General features: G+C 40.8%; 1 protein-coding gene across 2 annotated transcripts in view; it reads right to left on the bottom strand.

The window, feature by feature from the left end:
- Nucleotides 1-15,856, bottom strand: part of pou2f2a (POU class 2 homeobox 2a) — an 87,628-nt gene extending 71,772 nt beyond the window's left edge. Inside the window, exons 1-2 of one of the 2 annotated variants that reach the window (XM_074687590.1) lie at nt 15,498-15,856; nt 14,565-15,390 (exon numbers count right to left, since the gene is read on the bottom strand). In XM_074687590.1, coding sequence (XP_074543691.1) covers nt 14,565-14,664 — 100 coding nt within the window. In that variant the 5' untranslated portion in view covers nt 14,665-15,390; nt 15,498-15,856. Of the gene's footprint in view, nt 1-14,564 lie in introns of both variants that reach the window. The other variant, XM_074687589.1, reaches the window with a different exon arrangement.
- Between the last annotated feature and the right edge of the window lie 493 nt (nt 15,857-16,349).

Here is a 16,349-nt window from a genome sequence, read left to right as displayed (position 1 = left end):
AAAAAACTTTTCTTTTATTTAATGGCAGATTCTTTTGACTTGTCACAAGCAATTCAGACCTCGTTTTTGTCGTCAAATAACTTGAAACTAGATATTTTGCTGTGCTTGACAGTTGAATGTGCACTGCAAAAACTGAAATCTTATCAATTGTTTTTGTCTTATTTTCAGTAGAAAATTCCTTTTTAGACTCAATATGAGCCAAATTCACATGACCAATCCAGAAAAATGTCTTGTTTAAAGTTATTTAAGGACAAAAATGAGGTCTGAATTGCTCGTAACCTGTAAAAAAAATCTGCCAATGGAACAAGAGAAAAGTTACTTGTATTAAGACATTGTTTTAGTCTCAAGGAAATTTTCAAGCAATTTTTTCTTTTTCCATTGGCAGATTTTTTTACTGGTTACAAGCGATCCAAACCTCATTTTTGTGCTCTGATAACTTGAAACAAGACATTTCTCTGGATTGATAAGTTGAAAGTGGCTCATATCGAGTATGATAAGACAATTTTTACTTAAAAAAAGACAAAAACACTTGATAAGATTTCAGTTTTTTGCAGTGTGGCTCACGTTTAGTCTAAAAAGACATTTTCTTCTAAAAAATAAGACAAAACCACTTGATAGGATTTCAGGTTTTTGTAGTGAACAAACCAAAGTGGCTGGAATTTGAAGACAAAAACAAAGCACAGATTTAAAGTTTGGTTCTCAAACTTTTAGTTTGCATTGGCTTTGGCGCCTCCTGTGGCCAAAAAGCAGCACCCTTTGTTGTTTTTGATATGTTTTGACTGCGTCTTTCCTCCTCCGTGGACTCACACCAGCAGCTCGTTTAGTACAGTTGTAGTTGGACCACCAGACAGCTTCAGTAACCAAGGAGTTCCTGGGCCTTCCCGTTTCTCCTCGTACATGTTTGGCAGCGAAGCCTGTCCGTTCATAAAGTCTTTTTTTTTTTTTTTTTTTTTTTGCAGCGAAGCAAAATATGATCTGGTGTCAACACAGTTTATTTTATTTTGAATGTAGCTGGATGTTTTAATCTGGTCTCAGTGCACAACTTCCTGTCCCGCTTGATGCACTCTCTGCAAATGGATGCGTCGTCAAGGTCTTTGCACACAGAGTCTGTTTTTTTCGGGTGTGTTTTCAGATGACCGTCGTTCTCAGATACCTTACACACTGAATCTGATGCGTTCATTTTTGTGTTTATTGCAAAAATTCGCAGTAAGAGAAAAATGGACTTATCAAGCAATTAATCCAGGGGGCACCATAAACTGTAAAAAAAAAATTGGACATCCGCTTGCTCGGCTTGAAATGAGGTCTCCACAAAAACTGCTCCCCCTGGTGGCTGGCTGCAGTATAGGTTAAAAAATCTGTCTCTCCAGCCATTCCAGATGGGCTGTGGTCAAACTTTAAAAAATTAATACACCTCGTAGAAATATTTCTCACGTCTGATTTTTGTGGTGATTTGAAGATATCATTTGGCTGTTTTGTATTCAAGTCCTCTTTTTTCTGTAAAGTTTCTTTTCATTAGTTATATGAGGATAAAACAAGGTTTTGCATAACGTTTGACGATAATTGACAGCTGCCGTTTTCGTGTATTTTTTTCTGGGATTGTAAAATATGTTGGGAGGTAGACTTAAGAAGTGATTAGACCCTCGAAAGAAAAAATAAAGTTACTGTTTTTGTCACCCGGCTCCACTCAGATTCTCCCAGAATCCTTCACAGTCTCTACTGCGCAGACAAAATGTGAGGATGTTCTGAAAAAATAACAATGGGCGAAAGTTTTGGCAAGAATGCACAAATGTAATTTGTGTAGCGTGCATCAATTTTGGACAAATAAAACAGACTCAGTGTGCAAAGACCCTTTTACTCAAGTATCCAGGGAAAACAGAAGGCTCACCAGAGCTAGTGTGAGTTAACACACAGACTCAAATCGAAAACTATCAGACATGGTGCTGTAACGAAGCGAGGATGGACCAGAGACAGTTTCTGTGTTTGGATGTTATGTTAGTCTTTGCTTTCACAAAAAAGTTTCACAGAGAAAATTTTAAGAAGCCTTTTCCTTCAGGATGCTGTTAATCATCTTGTCTGACACCTACACTACAACAGCAGTTTCAGGCCTTTATGATATGAAATTTGTCACCTCTGTCGCTGATGGCCTTGTTTGCTGTTGCGGGTCATAAAGAGACATCAGTATTGATTCCAGGCTGTTTCATAACCAGATAAAACTCCTCACAGGAGCTTTAATCTGACCGTAGGGAGCCACGGCGAATATTTAAGGTAAGAACAAACATAAACAGAAGCTAATGAGCCACATCCTGTTTCATGTACAGTGTGTAACCTAATTATTCTGCTTTTTAAAAGCTTAACAGCAGCTCTGACCTCAGATCAGCCGCTAATCAGCGCTTTCTCTCCTCCTTTCACCCTCACGTTTCCTCTTTCTTTGCACCTTTCTGTTTCTGCGGCCTAATACATCCTGTGGCATGCCAGGGCCAAGGCGGGGGAATTAGAGTGATGTAGGGAGTGAAAGGCGGGATGGAGAGGAGCGTGAAGAGAAGGAATGTGAGCCATGAGACGAGTGAATAGGCACAGGCTTCTTTATGGCATTTCCCTACACTGAGGAGAAAGGCCGTGAATGGACACCGTGTTGGACAAAGGGCCAGCACACGCTGAGTGCATTCGATTAGGGGTGAGCATTGGTGTTAAACCAAAAAAGGTCCCCTGCTGTGGCCAGGATTCATTATTTAGCGGGGGTGTAAAATGGACACTGGCTGGCGTACACACACACAAACACACACCAACACAAGTACTGAGATGAGGCATCAGGGAAACACCAATTTCCACACACACACATCAGGAATAAGTACCCAGTAAGTATGCTGTTAGTCATGTTTACACGTACAGATATACCAGAAATGTCCTCACAAATGGACACACACACACTCAAACACACGCCTACATATGATTGGCGATTACAAACCCAAAGGGAGCGAGACAGTCAAATATAGCCTGAGTACAACCGATTTAGCCCCTAATGGTCTTTGAGGCCATCAAGAGAGCAAGACAAAGATGACCGTCCGTTGTGGAGCGTGTGTATGTATGTGTGTGTTTATGTGTGGAGGAGGACATTGTTTACCTGGCTTCTTCTCCATCCATATGTGTGTCTAATGGCCTATGAATGTTTCCACGGTAACAATGACAGTTTGAGCTGGTTGGGAGGACAGACGTACAGAGAGGCAGAGGGGAAGTGAGCTCTGGTGACCATATTTGGTCGTGTGGGTGATTTTTATTTCATATCTGCACATCAGGAGGTGGGAAATGACTTTTATCATCTTAGTGTGTCAGGGACAAAAGGTCTGCGAGTGTGTGTTTTTGCTGCTGCATGCACAGAGGAACAGACCTATTACACTTCGATTCATTGAAATTGACTTAAAAAGGCTGCTCAATGTTGGCTTTGTGAATTTAGAAACTTAAATTAAGAGTTTTAAGTATATAAATACACTTTTTCTGCTTTCAAATCACTTACAGGTCATTTATAGTGTCTGACAATGTTTAAAGTTTGTGCACTGTGTCTTATATTTGGTTTCTCTTTATTGAATGCATGTCAAATTATCTACGACAGAAGCGTTGTTTGCATTCAAATGACACAGACACACACTGTATGCAGAGTCCTCAATTCTGTGTGTGGTGTGTGCAGGTGAGAAGCTGCACTTAAAGGTCTCACATCACGATGGTCAAACAATGTATAATTCAGCTGTAATATATAACACAGTAACATAAAGAGATTTCCTTCATGTAAGCACAGAAATAGTCAGCCAAGTTGCAGCTTTTTGTCTACAGGAGGTGCAAAAATCAACACAAACTGCAGGTTAAAGAACTAAACAAGAACAGAACTTTAAATCAGCTTATTATGTTTGTTTCTAGCCCGATAAACCAAAGTCTTAGAGTTGCCGGAACCAAGTTGTCTTGCTATTGTGCTGGCTTCCATATCTAGTTTTAGAAGCTGAGCACTAAGTCCCCAGAAAAGCTCATCGTCTCTTCTTTTAGAAACTGTTTGAACTTTTTCGCTTGCCCAAATAGTCGAAGAGTTACGGTAATGGAAGCACGTGAATCAACCAGCCTGTGATTGAAATCTTGTTGAATGTGGATTCCTGTGCAGTACCGTAATACCTTGGGTATTAACTTAAAGCTTGTCTTTTCTCCTTTTAGGGGCTGTTTTAGTTGTTAGCCCAAATGGTTCAGGAGTTTTAGTCATTTAGAAAATGATACAGCTTACAGAAACTTAAATATCATAATAGATGATAAAAAAAATGCATGATTAAAACTTTCTTTTGCGCTGCTCTTTGTTTACATCAGAACTAAATGTTTGTATCATTCGTTAGGGTTGGGAAAAATTAAAATGTTTCAGTTTTACTGTTTTATGTATTTTTAACTTTAGTGGTGTTAACCATGTCTACTCAGATAAAAAGTAAAAAAAAAAAAACTAAAAACAGTAACATAAAGTGATTCCCCTCGTGTAAGCATAGGAGAAGTCAGCTCCTGCTTTTTGTCTACAGGAGGCGCAAAAATCCACACAAACAATAGGTTAAAAAACTGAGCAAGAACAAAACTTTAAATCAGCTTATTGTCTTTGTTTCTAGCCCAATAAACCAAAGTCTTACAGTTGCTGGGACCAAGTTGTTGTGCTATTGTGCCGGCGTCAGAGGTAGGAAATAGGAACTTTTAGGAACTGGTTGAACTTTTTCGCTTGCTCAAATAGTTGAAGAGTTACGGTAGTGGAAGCACATGTAAAATAACAACTATTGCCTGTGTTTGGAATATTGTTGCACATGGATCCCCATGCAGTAACGTAATCAGAGGTTTCAAGTAACTAAGTAAAAATACTTTGTTACCTTACTTAAGTAAAAATTTTGGGTATCTACTTGAGTTATTATTTTTTATCCAACTTTTTACTTCTACTCCTCACATTTTCAGGCAAATATCTGTACTTTCTACATTTTAAGAATAGCCTCGCTGTTCCTGTTTCATTCCAGGCTGACATTATTCAAAAAGACACAAAACAGAAAAGGTAAAAAGCTATCTTGAAATCGCTGAAATCTGGAAATGCGTCATCCAGAAAGAGTCAATTTGATTGTGACGCCACAGCAACAACATAACAGATGTATGTTGCATAGTATGAAGATGTCTGTGGCAGAGATGTTACTTTTACTTTTATACTTCAAATAGTTTTGAAACCAGAACTTTTACACTTTTACTCAAATAAAAAGCTTGAGTTGATACTTCAACTTATACAAAAGTCTTTTTACTCTGGTATCAACTTAAAGCTTGTCTTTTCTTCTTTTAGGGGCTGTTTGAGCTGATAGCCTAAACTGTTGAGGAGTTACAGTAATTTAGAAAATGACATATCTTACAAAAACTTAAATATCATAATAGGTGATGAAAAAATTTGCATGATTAGAATTTTGTTTGGCATTTTCCTTTGTTAACATCAAAATTAAATGTTTGTATCATTTGTTAGGATTGGAATAAATTAAAATACTGTAGTTTTACTGTTTTATGCATTTGTAACTTAAACTTCTCTCCTCAGATAAAAAGTAAAAAACCCTAAAAATATTTTTTTACTGAGTAAAATAACCCCTTTCCTGTCTATTCTGAGCCTCAACAACCACACATTTGTCTTAAACTGATGATACGAAGGAGGGAAACTCTAAGCAGTAAAATTCTGTTGCTCTCTCTCAGGTGGATTCTGGGAAATGTAGTGTAGTGTTCAGTCAGTGCTGTTTCCATGCTAATATTCAAAAAATAAAACATAATTGAAAGTCACTGGCTTCATCACACACTGTCTGAAGACATGTGAAGACGAAGAGCATGGATTTGTGTGTGTGTGTGTGTGTTGATGTGTGTGACCTGGTTTGACAGCAACACCAGTCCGAGTGTGTTTATACATGTGTGTGAGGCCAAGGTGTAAATTCATTAATGTATGCAAGCATCTGTTTCAGACAGCAGCTACAGCTACAGATACATCTTCAGACAGAGTGTGTGTGTGAGTGTGTGAGTGTGTGTGCCGTATGCAGAGCCCAGGGTGGGGGCGAGTCGGCTTAACGCAATAAAGCATGTTGTATTGACATCTGTGTTGTGTCTATTGATTCCCCATTATGGAGCTAACAAACCCGCCTGGACGCTTTGTCATTCGCAATCACGTTAGCACCGGGACTCACCAACAACGCTGCCCCTTTTAAAATCTGATCCATACACACACACACACACTCGCGCACGCACAGGCGCGCACACACAACAGCAGGTGTCACACACTTGCTCGCATTCCTACACACTCGCTGCAATCGTTCATGTCACCACAAACAACCAGCCTACACACCCACAAATTCTCATGCACACAAATCACACACACACTCTGACACACACACACACACACACACACACACACACACACACACAAACAAATAGTGTGGCAGGAGAGTAGTCAATGCTGGCTAATCAATAGCGGTGGAAGGTTAAAACCACTCACACAATGGGCAGCTATGAGCTGCTTGCGGTTTCCAGATAAACCACACACGCCGGACAGATCCATAACTGACCTCAACGTGCAATTATTGAATCATCTACCTGTCTGCCTGCTCACACACACACACACACACACACACACACACACACACACACACACACACACACACACACACACCTCACACACACCCACAGTGGATCATACGCACACAAAAGAACGCACACTTCAAAAATTCAGCGTTCACGATTTTTTTGTGGACTTTTTTCCAAACCTCACCCTTTGGACACGGCTGTAACACACAGATTACACACACACACACACACACACACACACACACTTTGTTCACTTATTTTACCTATTCTCTCTGAAATTTGCTCACACACACACACTCAGAACCAGCCTGATTTACTGCTACTGATGCAAAGACACAAAGAAATGCTGCTCCAACTTTTAGAAAAATTCTCCACCTTCCTCACAAAGACTTGCTCCAATACACTTTTGCACTCTGTGATACACAAACACACACACACTCACACACACATAAAAACAGCCAATTAATCCTGGCACAAGGGCCTCTGCTCAGGCCCAGTTTGGTGTGGCCCAGACAACATAACCCCCTCCTGGGCACCACGAGGTGAGGATCCTGGGTGGGAGACGAGGTAGTTATCGAGCAGCACGAAGCACTTTGTGTATGTGTATGTGTGTGTGTGTTTGTGGTGTGTGTGTGTGTGTGTGAACGTGTGGGCAGAAGGTTTTGCTTTGAAGTCTGCAACAAAAGTTTCTCTACACCGGTGTTAAACAATAGAAAAGGATGGAGTAGCACGCCTCATTGTCTTGTTGTTTCTCTCTCTCCTGTTTCTGTTCCTGCGTTAATTTGGATGAATCGTTGTTCGTCTTTTGTTTGTTTTTCTCTTTCTTCTCAGTTTCACTTTTAATAACCACCTGCATAAAATATACGTTCACACAGCTCTCTGATTGATTCTCTATCCCCATGACTTCTCATCACTTTACTTATATGCTGCGCTGCCGCGTAAAGACCTCAAATATCTAGAAAACGAAAAATCAAAGCCGAACAGGTTGGACTGGGGAATAAACCCAACGCTGCGCTGAATAACTACAGCTCGGATAAGAGGCCTCTCAGAGTAGCCAACATAAATAAACCATCCCTCTCAATCCAGACGCGTGCCGTCTCTCTGTGAATTTGACAGCCCTCAGTTTTATACGGGCCACAGTGGCCCTGGAGGATTTTACAGCCGTGTACATAAAATAAAAGAGCATTTAGATTTCCTTTGTTGTGGCGCAGAGCAGGGACAGAGCAGCAGCAGCAGCAGCTACAGGTCCCTCTCCGCCCTGCCTGCCCTCTGAAAAGAAGCTGACTGTCTGGTCAGATCTATAGGCTGTGAAAAATGAGGGCGTCTTCAGTCTTTGGTGGCGAAGATCTGATGCTCAGAATGAAGCCTCAAACATCCGCTGCATTTTGAAGCAGTTAATCTGTGCTGCATGCCACGAGTAATGAGCAGCAAACGAGGAGGGATCCTCTGACTTTGGTTTCTTTCTCCTCCTGCTGCTTTTAGAGAAAGTCCACATGAATGAGATGATGGTTTAATCTCTGTCCTCCTGAAAAATTTAGACTTTTTTTGTTTGTTCAGTTCAGAAACAACTTATTTTTTTCCTGTGTGGGCATGTTTTCATTTTGGATGACTTCAACATACCCTAACAGCTGATTTACTCTGTATCAGGATGTTATTATTCCAGCTGATGATACTGCAAATCACTGCCAATTAATAGCTGTTGGATTTTAATAACGTGATACTTTCAAACACGTGTAATCATCCTCATCATCTTGCAGTAGCACGCTTGTCTTGATTTTCTGACACTCCTCCATCTTTGGCGGCCGCTGATGTATTATTTCACCTCTGATGGATGACTGACGTGGACGCTGCTGACAAAACCGGCGACACTTTTTTTTATTCCTGCTTGTCAGAAACTCTTGGTGCTGTTCAGGATGACGAGCTAATTTGCTTCGTCACTGCAAAATCCTTCCAAACACCAGAGGTAACACAGCATTTATTGGTGTTTATCACATGAGCAACATCAGATGTACATATTGTAGAAATCCTTTTTTAATTTTAAGTTTACTTGGCAAAGTTTCTACCCTGTTATCCAACATGTTGATGAATCTGACAGGTGTACACTTTAAAAAAAAATATTCAAAATGCTTTATGAATCATAACAAATACAGAAAAGCTTCAAAGAAGACAGCGTTTTGAAAAACAGTGCATGAACTTCTGATTTTGTAAGTTTTTTGTTGTTTCTAAAAACAGAAATGTTAAAAATCCTCTAGATATGTCTTAATTAAAAGATTTCCTCGCTAAGGCATCATCTGTAGCTGCATAAGAGTCTGTGAAATGCTTTCAAGGACATTAACTTTTCAATCTGTAAGTGTAAGATTTCCATTGAGGCAGACAGCTTCCTCACAGTCTCAGCTTTCTGCAGGATCATGAGGAAGGACATGGTCCTGTCTTTGACACTTAACGTGTCTAAAACGAAAGACATGGTTATTGACTTCCGTAAGAATCCACCTGGAGCAGCTCAAAGCTTTACTAGCAGGAAAGCTGTTGAAATACTCAGGTGGTACAAATATTTAGACATCATCCTTGACGACAGACTGTCTTTCGATGCCACTATAGAAGTTGTTTTATCTGAAGAAGCTTAGGTGTTTAGTGACAAAGCTTCTTAAAATGTTTTAATCATTTTTTATTGAGTCTTTTTTAAACCTTTGCAATGATCTGTTGGTTTGGTAACCTCAGCATCGCCAACAAAAACAGGCTGAGGAACACTATTAAACTTTACCAACCAACCATTAGTCTTAATGATCCTGAACCTGTTTTGAAAGCTAAAACCACTCAGAGAAAGGGCCATTCTGAAAAACCCTCTCCATCCTCTTCATTCAGAGTTTCAGCTTCTCCTGTCTAAGAGAAGGTACAATTTTATCTGTAAGGCTAAACTAAACAGGTATCTTAGATCATTCGTCCCAGTGGCCATTGTTTTTTTTTTTTTTAAATGCTTCTTCACAGTAAGTTGTGAGAATGTATGTTTTTAACTCCTGTTGCAAATCAAATTGCGCTTAGGAGACGTTAAAGATTTTCAATTCAGTTCAGTTCAGCCATGGTTACATGGAAAGCTCGGCGGTGCACTACAAAAACCTGAATTCTTATCAAGTGTTTTTGTCTTATTTCTAGTAAAAAATGTCTTTTTATGCTTGATATGAGCCACACTCACCTGACTAGTCCAAAAATGTCTTGTTTCAAGTTATTTTAAGACAAAATGAGGTCTGAATTGCTTGTACGAAGTTAAAAAAAAATCTGCCAATGGACCAAGAAAAATTTACAAGAAAATCTACCAAAAACTTGAACAATGTTGCAAAACAAGTAACTTTTCTCTTGTTTTACTGGCTGATTTTTTTCACTTGTTACAAGCAATTCAGACCTCATTTTAGTTGTTAAATAACTTGAAATAAGACACTTTTCTGGATTGGTCAGTTGAATGTGGCTCAAATTAAGTCTAAGAAGTATGGATGCACGATATATTAGTATCAATATCGGTATTGGCCGATATTTACTCATTAGCTGCCTGCATTTTTAGAACATCTTGAAAAATCTTTCAAGACCCAAATAATATTGTTTTCAATGAAAAAAAACGGAAATCTTATCAAGTGTTTTTGTCTTATTTTAGGTAAAAACTGTCTTCTTATGCTTGATATGAGCCACATTCAACTTATCAGTCCAGAAAAATGTCTTGTTTCAAGTTATTTTAAGACAAAATGAGGTCTGAATTGCTTTTAACAAGTAAAAAAAATCTGCCAATGGAAAAAGAAAAATTTATGAGAAAATCTAACAAAAACAAGAATAATGTAGTAAAACTGGCTGATTTTTTAAACTTGTTACAAGCTATTTGGACCTCATTTATGTTGTTAAATATCTTGAAACAAGACATCTTTCCGGATTGGTCAGTTGACTGTGGCTCATATTAAGTCTAAGAAGTAGGGATGCACAATGTATCGGTATCAATATTGGTGTCTGCCGATGTTGGTCATTTTTTAACACATCGGTATCGGACGATATTAACTCATTAGCTGCTGGCCTTCTCAGAGCATCTTGAACAATCTTTCAAGACCCAAATAATATTGTTTTCTATGTAAAAACCGGAAATCTTATCAAGTGTTTTTATCTTATTTCTATCAAAAAATGTCTTTTTATAGCCACATGTCATACAGGTACAGGAGCAGAACAACTTGGTTTCACTGTTGCACCTCTGAGACTTTCATACCGATAGCACTACGCTCTTGCTTCTTTGAAACTGAAATCTTTTCAAGCGTTTCCATCTTATTTCTAGTGAAAATCGCCTTTTTATACATGATATGAGCCACATTCAACTTATCAGTCCAGAAAAATGTCTTGTTTCAAGTTATTTGAAACAAAAATGAGGTTTGAATTACTTGTAACAAGTAAAAAAAATCTGCCAAAAACTTAAACAATGCCGTAAAACAAGTAACTTTTCTTTTGTTTTACTGGCTGATTTTTTTAAACTTGTTACAAGTAACTCAGAGCTTCTTTTTGTTGTTTAATAACTTGAAACAAGACATTTTCCTGGGGTGGTCAGGTCAATGTGGCTCATATTAAGTCTAAGAAGTAGTGATGCGCGATATATCATATCGGACGATATGTTACATTTTCAAAGCATCTTGAACGATCTTTCAAGACCCAAATATTATTGTTTTCTATGACTATGTAAACACCAAAACCACCTAAGAAGAGTGGACTCTCTTTTTTTCTCTCTTCTTGTTTTTAAACCAAAAAGCAGACCAAATGTACGTTTTTTGATTCTGTTCATCTCGGGCGCTACATCCTTTGATCCTCTCCTTGGTCGTCTTTTCTCACGGTTGACACATCATCTCAGATTTTTTTGGAGTTTTTTCAAATATCACCATCAGGGAATATCGATATCGGCCATAACAACAATATTAGTATTGGATATTGGTATTTACTACTGGAAATAAGACAAAACACTGGACTAGATTTCAGGTTTTTGCAGTGTGGAGACATTTCATTGTCTTAAACCCAAAAAATGTGTGTACAAAATTACATCCCAGGGCAATCAAAGGGGGAATAAGTAACACAGAAAAAGAGAGTATGGTGGATCCGCGATAACAAATCCAATCCTGTGAGTGTTTTAAAGCGTCTCAGTGCGGTGACGTGTCTAAGGCCCGGCTGAGCTGAGGCCAGCGGTCTCCACACTGTAGTGTTAAAGAGTCGAGCTGACAAAAAACCCATAAGCCCTCAGTTTAGATCCACTGTAAAACCAGTGTCTGCTAACGTCTGCTGTTTAGGAGCGCTCTCTCCCTGCTTCTCCACTGAACCTCACTCACCTCATCTTACACTCCTGACACCCTGTCTCTGCTCACACTAACACACCCACATAAACACACAGGAGGCACACACACACAGGCAGACTTACAGGTGCAGGCAATCGCACAGCTGCACACATGCACACCTTGGTCAAAGGCGCAGATCAGAGAGAGACAGAGAATTGTGGGTAACAGACTTAGCTAAAGTGGCTTATGGGGGCCCCGGCCAAACCACACCAGGCAAATCCAATTCAACAACCTCCCTGTCCACGGGGAGCGACACAGAGAGAAGGAGAGGAGAGTTTGCATTTTACTGAAAAGGCTTTCGTGTCAAGTGAATACTTCACAGAAATGAAAGAATGAGAAGCAGCGGATTGTGAGTTTCTTTCTCTCGGGAGATTAAGGATGAAAGACGGAGAACGAGGAGGAGAAAACAGAGGAGGAAATGAGGGATGAGTGCTGGCCTTTGCTCTCCTGCTAAGTTTATTTCTCTCATGTGGGCCGGCTGCTTATCACACTAACATGTTTAAATGAAAAAGCAGCACGTACTCGCACTCTGACCCTTTTTCTCGGGATGAAAAAACATGAGAGAGAATTGCTACAGTCGCTCATTTTTCCACCTCTGGGCGTTGATTTCTGATTTTTCGCGCTCCTGAAATGATTGATCCTTCAATCCTTCATTTACACACATATTTCATCACAGCTTCCATTTCTTTATTAATCCACTGTTTGCCTCTGCGTCAGTTCCTCTTATTAATTCAATCCCTGATTCCTTCACCTGTTCATTCTCTCACTGACACTTTCACCTTCACGTTCATTCATTATTCATTTATGCACTCGCTCATTCTGTTATTCATTCACTCGCTACCTCAGACCCCGCCCCCACCTCCTCGTCTTCTTCTCCCACTTTAATTTCTTAAAGGACCAACAGAGAAATTGACCCCGCCCCCCACTACAAACCCAGCAGCCCAAAACCAGTGGTTATATGTCGCCTGTCAGAGCCGCTCTCATTAAAACCTCGACCGTTTTTCTCCTCCTGACACCTACTTAAGGTGATAGCCTGAATTACTCCGGCACGGCTCGGCTCAGCAAGACTCGGCGTGCGCTCACCTACCACCCCCCCAATATGTCATTTGAAATTTCCGCTTGGATGGATTAAGGGGGGAGGGGAGAAGGGAGCTTCACTGTCACCCTCTTTATGAAGCCCCAACTTGAATATGGAAACACACGAACTCACACACATCCAAAAAAAAAAGTACCAACAAGTCATACTTTGCAAACTCTCACATGAAAACGAAAGCACAAAGAGCTGAACTTTGACCTCTAGCAATCTTGTGCTGCACATTCATTCTTTTCCAACCATAAAACACATTTAATTCTTACCTTTTACTGAAAAAAAAAACCCTTTAATGAGTTTTAATGCTGCACAAATACCACAGATTATTAATGCAGCCCTCAGGGTTTCTTTTATGTGATAAAACACTCAAATCATTATTGATCACACTGCAGGAGAAATAATATAGAGCTCACAGTGGATTAGACTCCAGCATCCAAGCATAATAAGATCATTATAGAAATTACTTTGGATTTATAACCTCGCTACAAGCCTCTTCAGTTAAAGTCAATAACAGGAGTGTAACTACAAAATAAAAAGTCATTTTGTTTCTCTGATTAATGTGTTTGTTTTATTTCACCCAAACTGTTTGAAATGAATTAATTTCCCTTCGTTCTCCTCTCCTCACATCCCCTCCACTTCCACCAAACTTTCTCACTCAGCCAACTTGACTGTACTCCTGTTTTCCCAACGCGACCCCCAGTCAGAGATCAATACCTCCTGATCGATGGATGACCATGAATATTCTCCCCTAACCCGGGCCGAGAAACGAGCCGAGCAGGAGAGGAGAGGAGAGGAGTGAGGAGAAGCGAGGAGAGGAGAGACAGATGGGATGGAGGTTTGAGGTGGATAAATTGCTCATGAATGAAAGAGGGAAAAGATGAGGGGGAGCGTGAGGCGCCTCTGTGAGACTCTCTGACGGATGCTAATGAGCCCGATGTTCATGCATGCAATTTCGGGCGCATATTTTGGATTCAAACGCAAGTAAGTGTTTAATTCAGCTCTGCTTTGTTAAATCTGCAGTCAGCTTGTGAGAAGGAGGGACAAGGTTACTGCAAAAATATTCACCTTTGGGTTTGGGTATCATGTCTTTGAATGTTTCTACAAATAAGTGAGGCATATTCTAAAATAAAGTTGCAGTTTCACTTGTTTGTGCAATTTTAAATTACGCAGAAAAACAGAAGTTGGTCTGTTTATGCAAATTAAACTGATTTTTTTCTTTAAAGAAGTGGCTTTCAGGAGTTTTAATCCATGAATGAAAATGATGCACATCTTGCAGAATAACCTGAATATTTCAGAAATTGCTTGTTAAAAGTTTGAGTGTGTTTATGTTTATATTACACACACAGAGAAAGATGCAACTCATTCATAAGCTCTGCACATGCAACATTAAATTTGGGAGCATCCAAAGTGAGACTAAAGTGTGTGATGTTTTTAAAATTCAGGGTCAAATCACTGGAAGCTGGAGCTAACTGTGGGGATTTTACTCTCTTGTGGATGTGAGTGAAAAACACCGGGCAGTGAAAGCGACTTACCGGGGCTGGACCGCGGAGCCAGCGAGGACTTGAGTCTCCAGGCGCTGAAGTCGGACGCTGTTCTCTGAAAGACGAAGGGGACCGGCAGGGGGACAAACATGGTCCTCTGTCGACCTGTGGGTCGTCGTTTTTTATTTTAGTCTCACTTTTCTTTCTTCCTTATCCGTCGAGCTGGTGTCGTTCTTTGGCCTTTCTTCGTTTGCTTTCCAGGTTTGTGGACAGTACAGTCGCTTCGGATGGTTTTGGGGGGTAAAGAGACTCCGGGTTTGGGGTTTTTCCTCTAACGTGGATTGAGCTTGTGCCTCATCTGTTCACATCTCTGTGTTTTTTTGGATTCGTGGAGCTCTGGGATACACACGCGGAGTCAACTCGTCCAGCACACACACGCAAACACACGTACTCGCTGCGATGAGCGGGGCGCGCAGGGATGACTGTGGAGCTTTGGGATACAAATAAAGCTAGCAGTGGTTATCCATACAGGCTAACCGGACAGTGGACGCTTTCCCATGTGGATCTGCTGCAGCTGGGGCTCTCCATTGGACGCAACACAGACACAATTAGACTCCACGTATTGTGTCCAGACAGCTGTGCGTAAAGATCGCGGTGTCTCTCCGTCTCTGTGTCCTCCTCCTCCTCCTCCTTCTCGGCTGGGTTTGCTTTGGTTTAAACGTGGAAATGTCTCCCGGTGCGCTGTCATGAAAAGTCTCACACCAACAGTCCTCCGGTGGATCCTCGGTTCCACAGAAACGGGAGATAAAACTGTCCGCGTCGCGCTGGAGTTGCCTCTTTTTGGTTATGTTAAAGATTTGGTTGGTAGCTGGCTGGTCTGCTGAAGAAAACACGCACACAAAGCGGCAGGATAATAAAACGCTGGAGCATTATTTGGTAAAAAGATAGAAATAATCAAATCATAAAGTAAGGCTATGCAGGCACCTCCTGTCTGACTTTCGCTCCTCCCTCTCCTCCTCTCGTTGTTTCTCTCTCCCTCTTTCTCTACCGTGGGGCACTAATTAAAGCAAAATCGATAGATAAATAAATGAATAAATCCATATCAATAAGTACACCTGTCCTCCGCTTTCCTGCTCCACTGATGCGCGAGCGAGAAAAAGAGGAGGGGAAAGCGATTCCCCCTTTTCTTTTCACGCTGTACTGTCTTTTCTTTGGCTGTGCTCCGCCATCCGCCGGTGTGTGTCTCTCCTCCTCTTCCTCTCTCTCCTTCTCTCCCGTCTGCCTCTGTGTGTATCCTGCGTGTGTGTGTGCGTCCCCTCTGTTTATTTCGGGAACCCCGGTGGTTTCGGTCCGACACCGCGCAGCCTGAACGCACTCTGGCACGGCGAAGCGCTCCGACCGGGAGACAGACACAGATACCCAACCCCCCTCCTCCTTTTTTTTAACCCCCCTTTTCTTTACCTCCCTCCCCTCTGTACCTCTATCCCCCCTTTTCTCCCTCTACCCCCTCACCCTTATACACTCATACATATACACAACCCTCATATGCACACATTTCAACCTTTACTTTCACTTTGGTTTCTTGCACCTTAGTGAAAATCCAATTCAAAGCCCTTTCACATATTTAAAATCTACTTTAATTAACCACTTATTCCCCAGAGCTGATTTATGAGCACTTTAAAGCATACACACGTATGCACACTCGCCCACGTTTGGACCATAATCCCGAACAAGACGAGCGCAGATCCAGCCAATTGATCTCCTGATTACTTCATTATAATGAAGCCAATAAGCACATCATCGCCGGCCTCAGGGAAATCGATCGCTTCTTCACAA

Source organism: Halichoeres trimaculatus, unplaced genomic scaffold (genome assembly GCF_033239565.1).
Source record: "Halichoeres trimaculatus isolate MK-OKI-2021-1 unplaced genomic scaffold, fHalTri1.1 fHalTri1_scaffold_14, whole genome shotgun sequence".
NCBI classification, from domain to species: domain Eukaryota; kingdom Metazoa; phylum Chordata; class Actinopteri; order Labriformes; family Labridae; genus Halichoeres; species Halichoeres trimaculatus.
The sequence above is the reverse complement of the archived record's forward strand: the minus strand, read 5'-3'. Positions and strand labels throughout refer to the sequence as shown.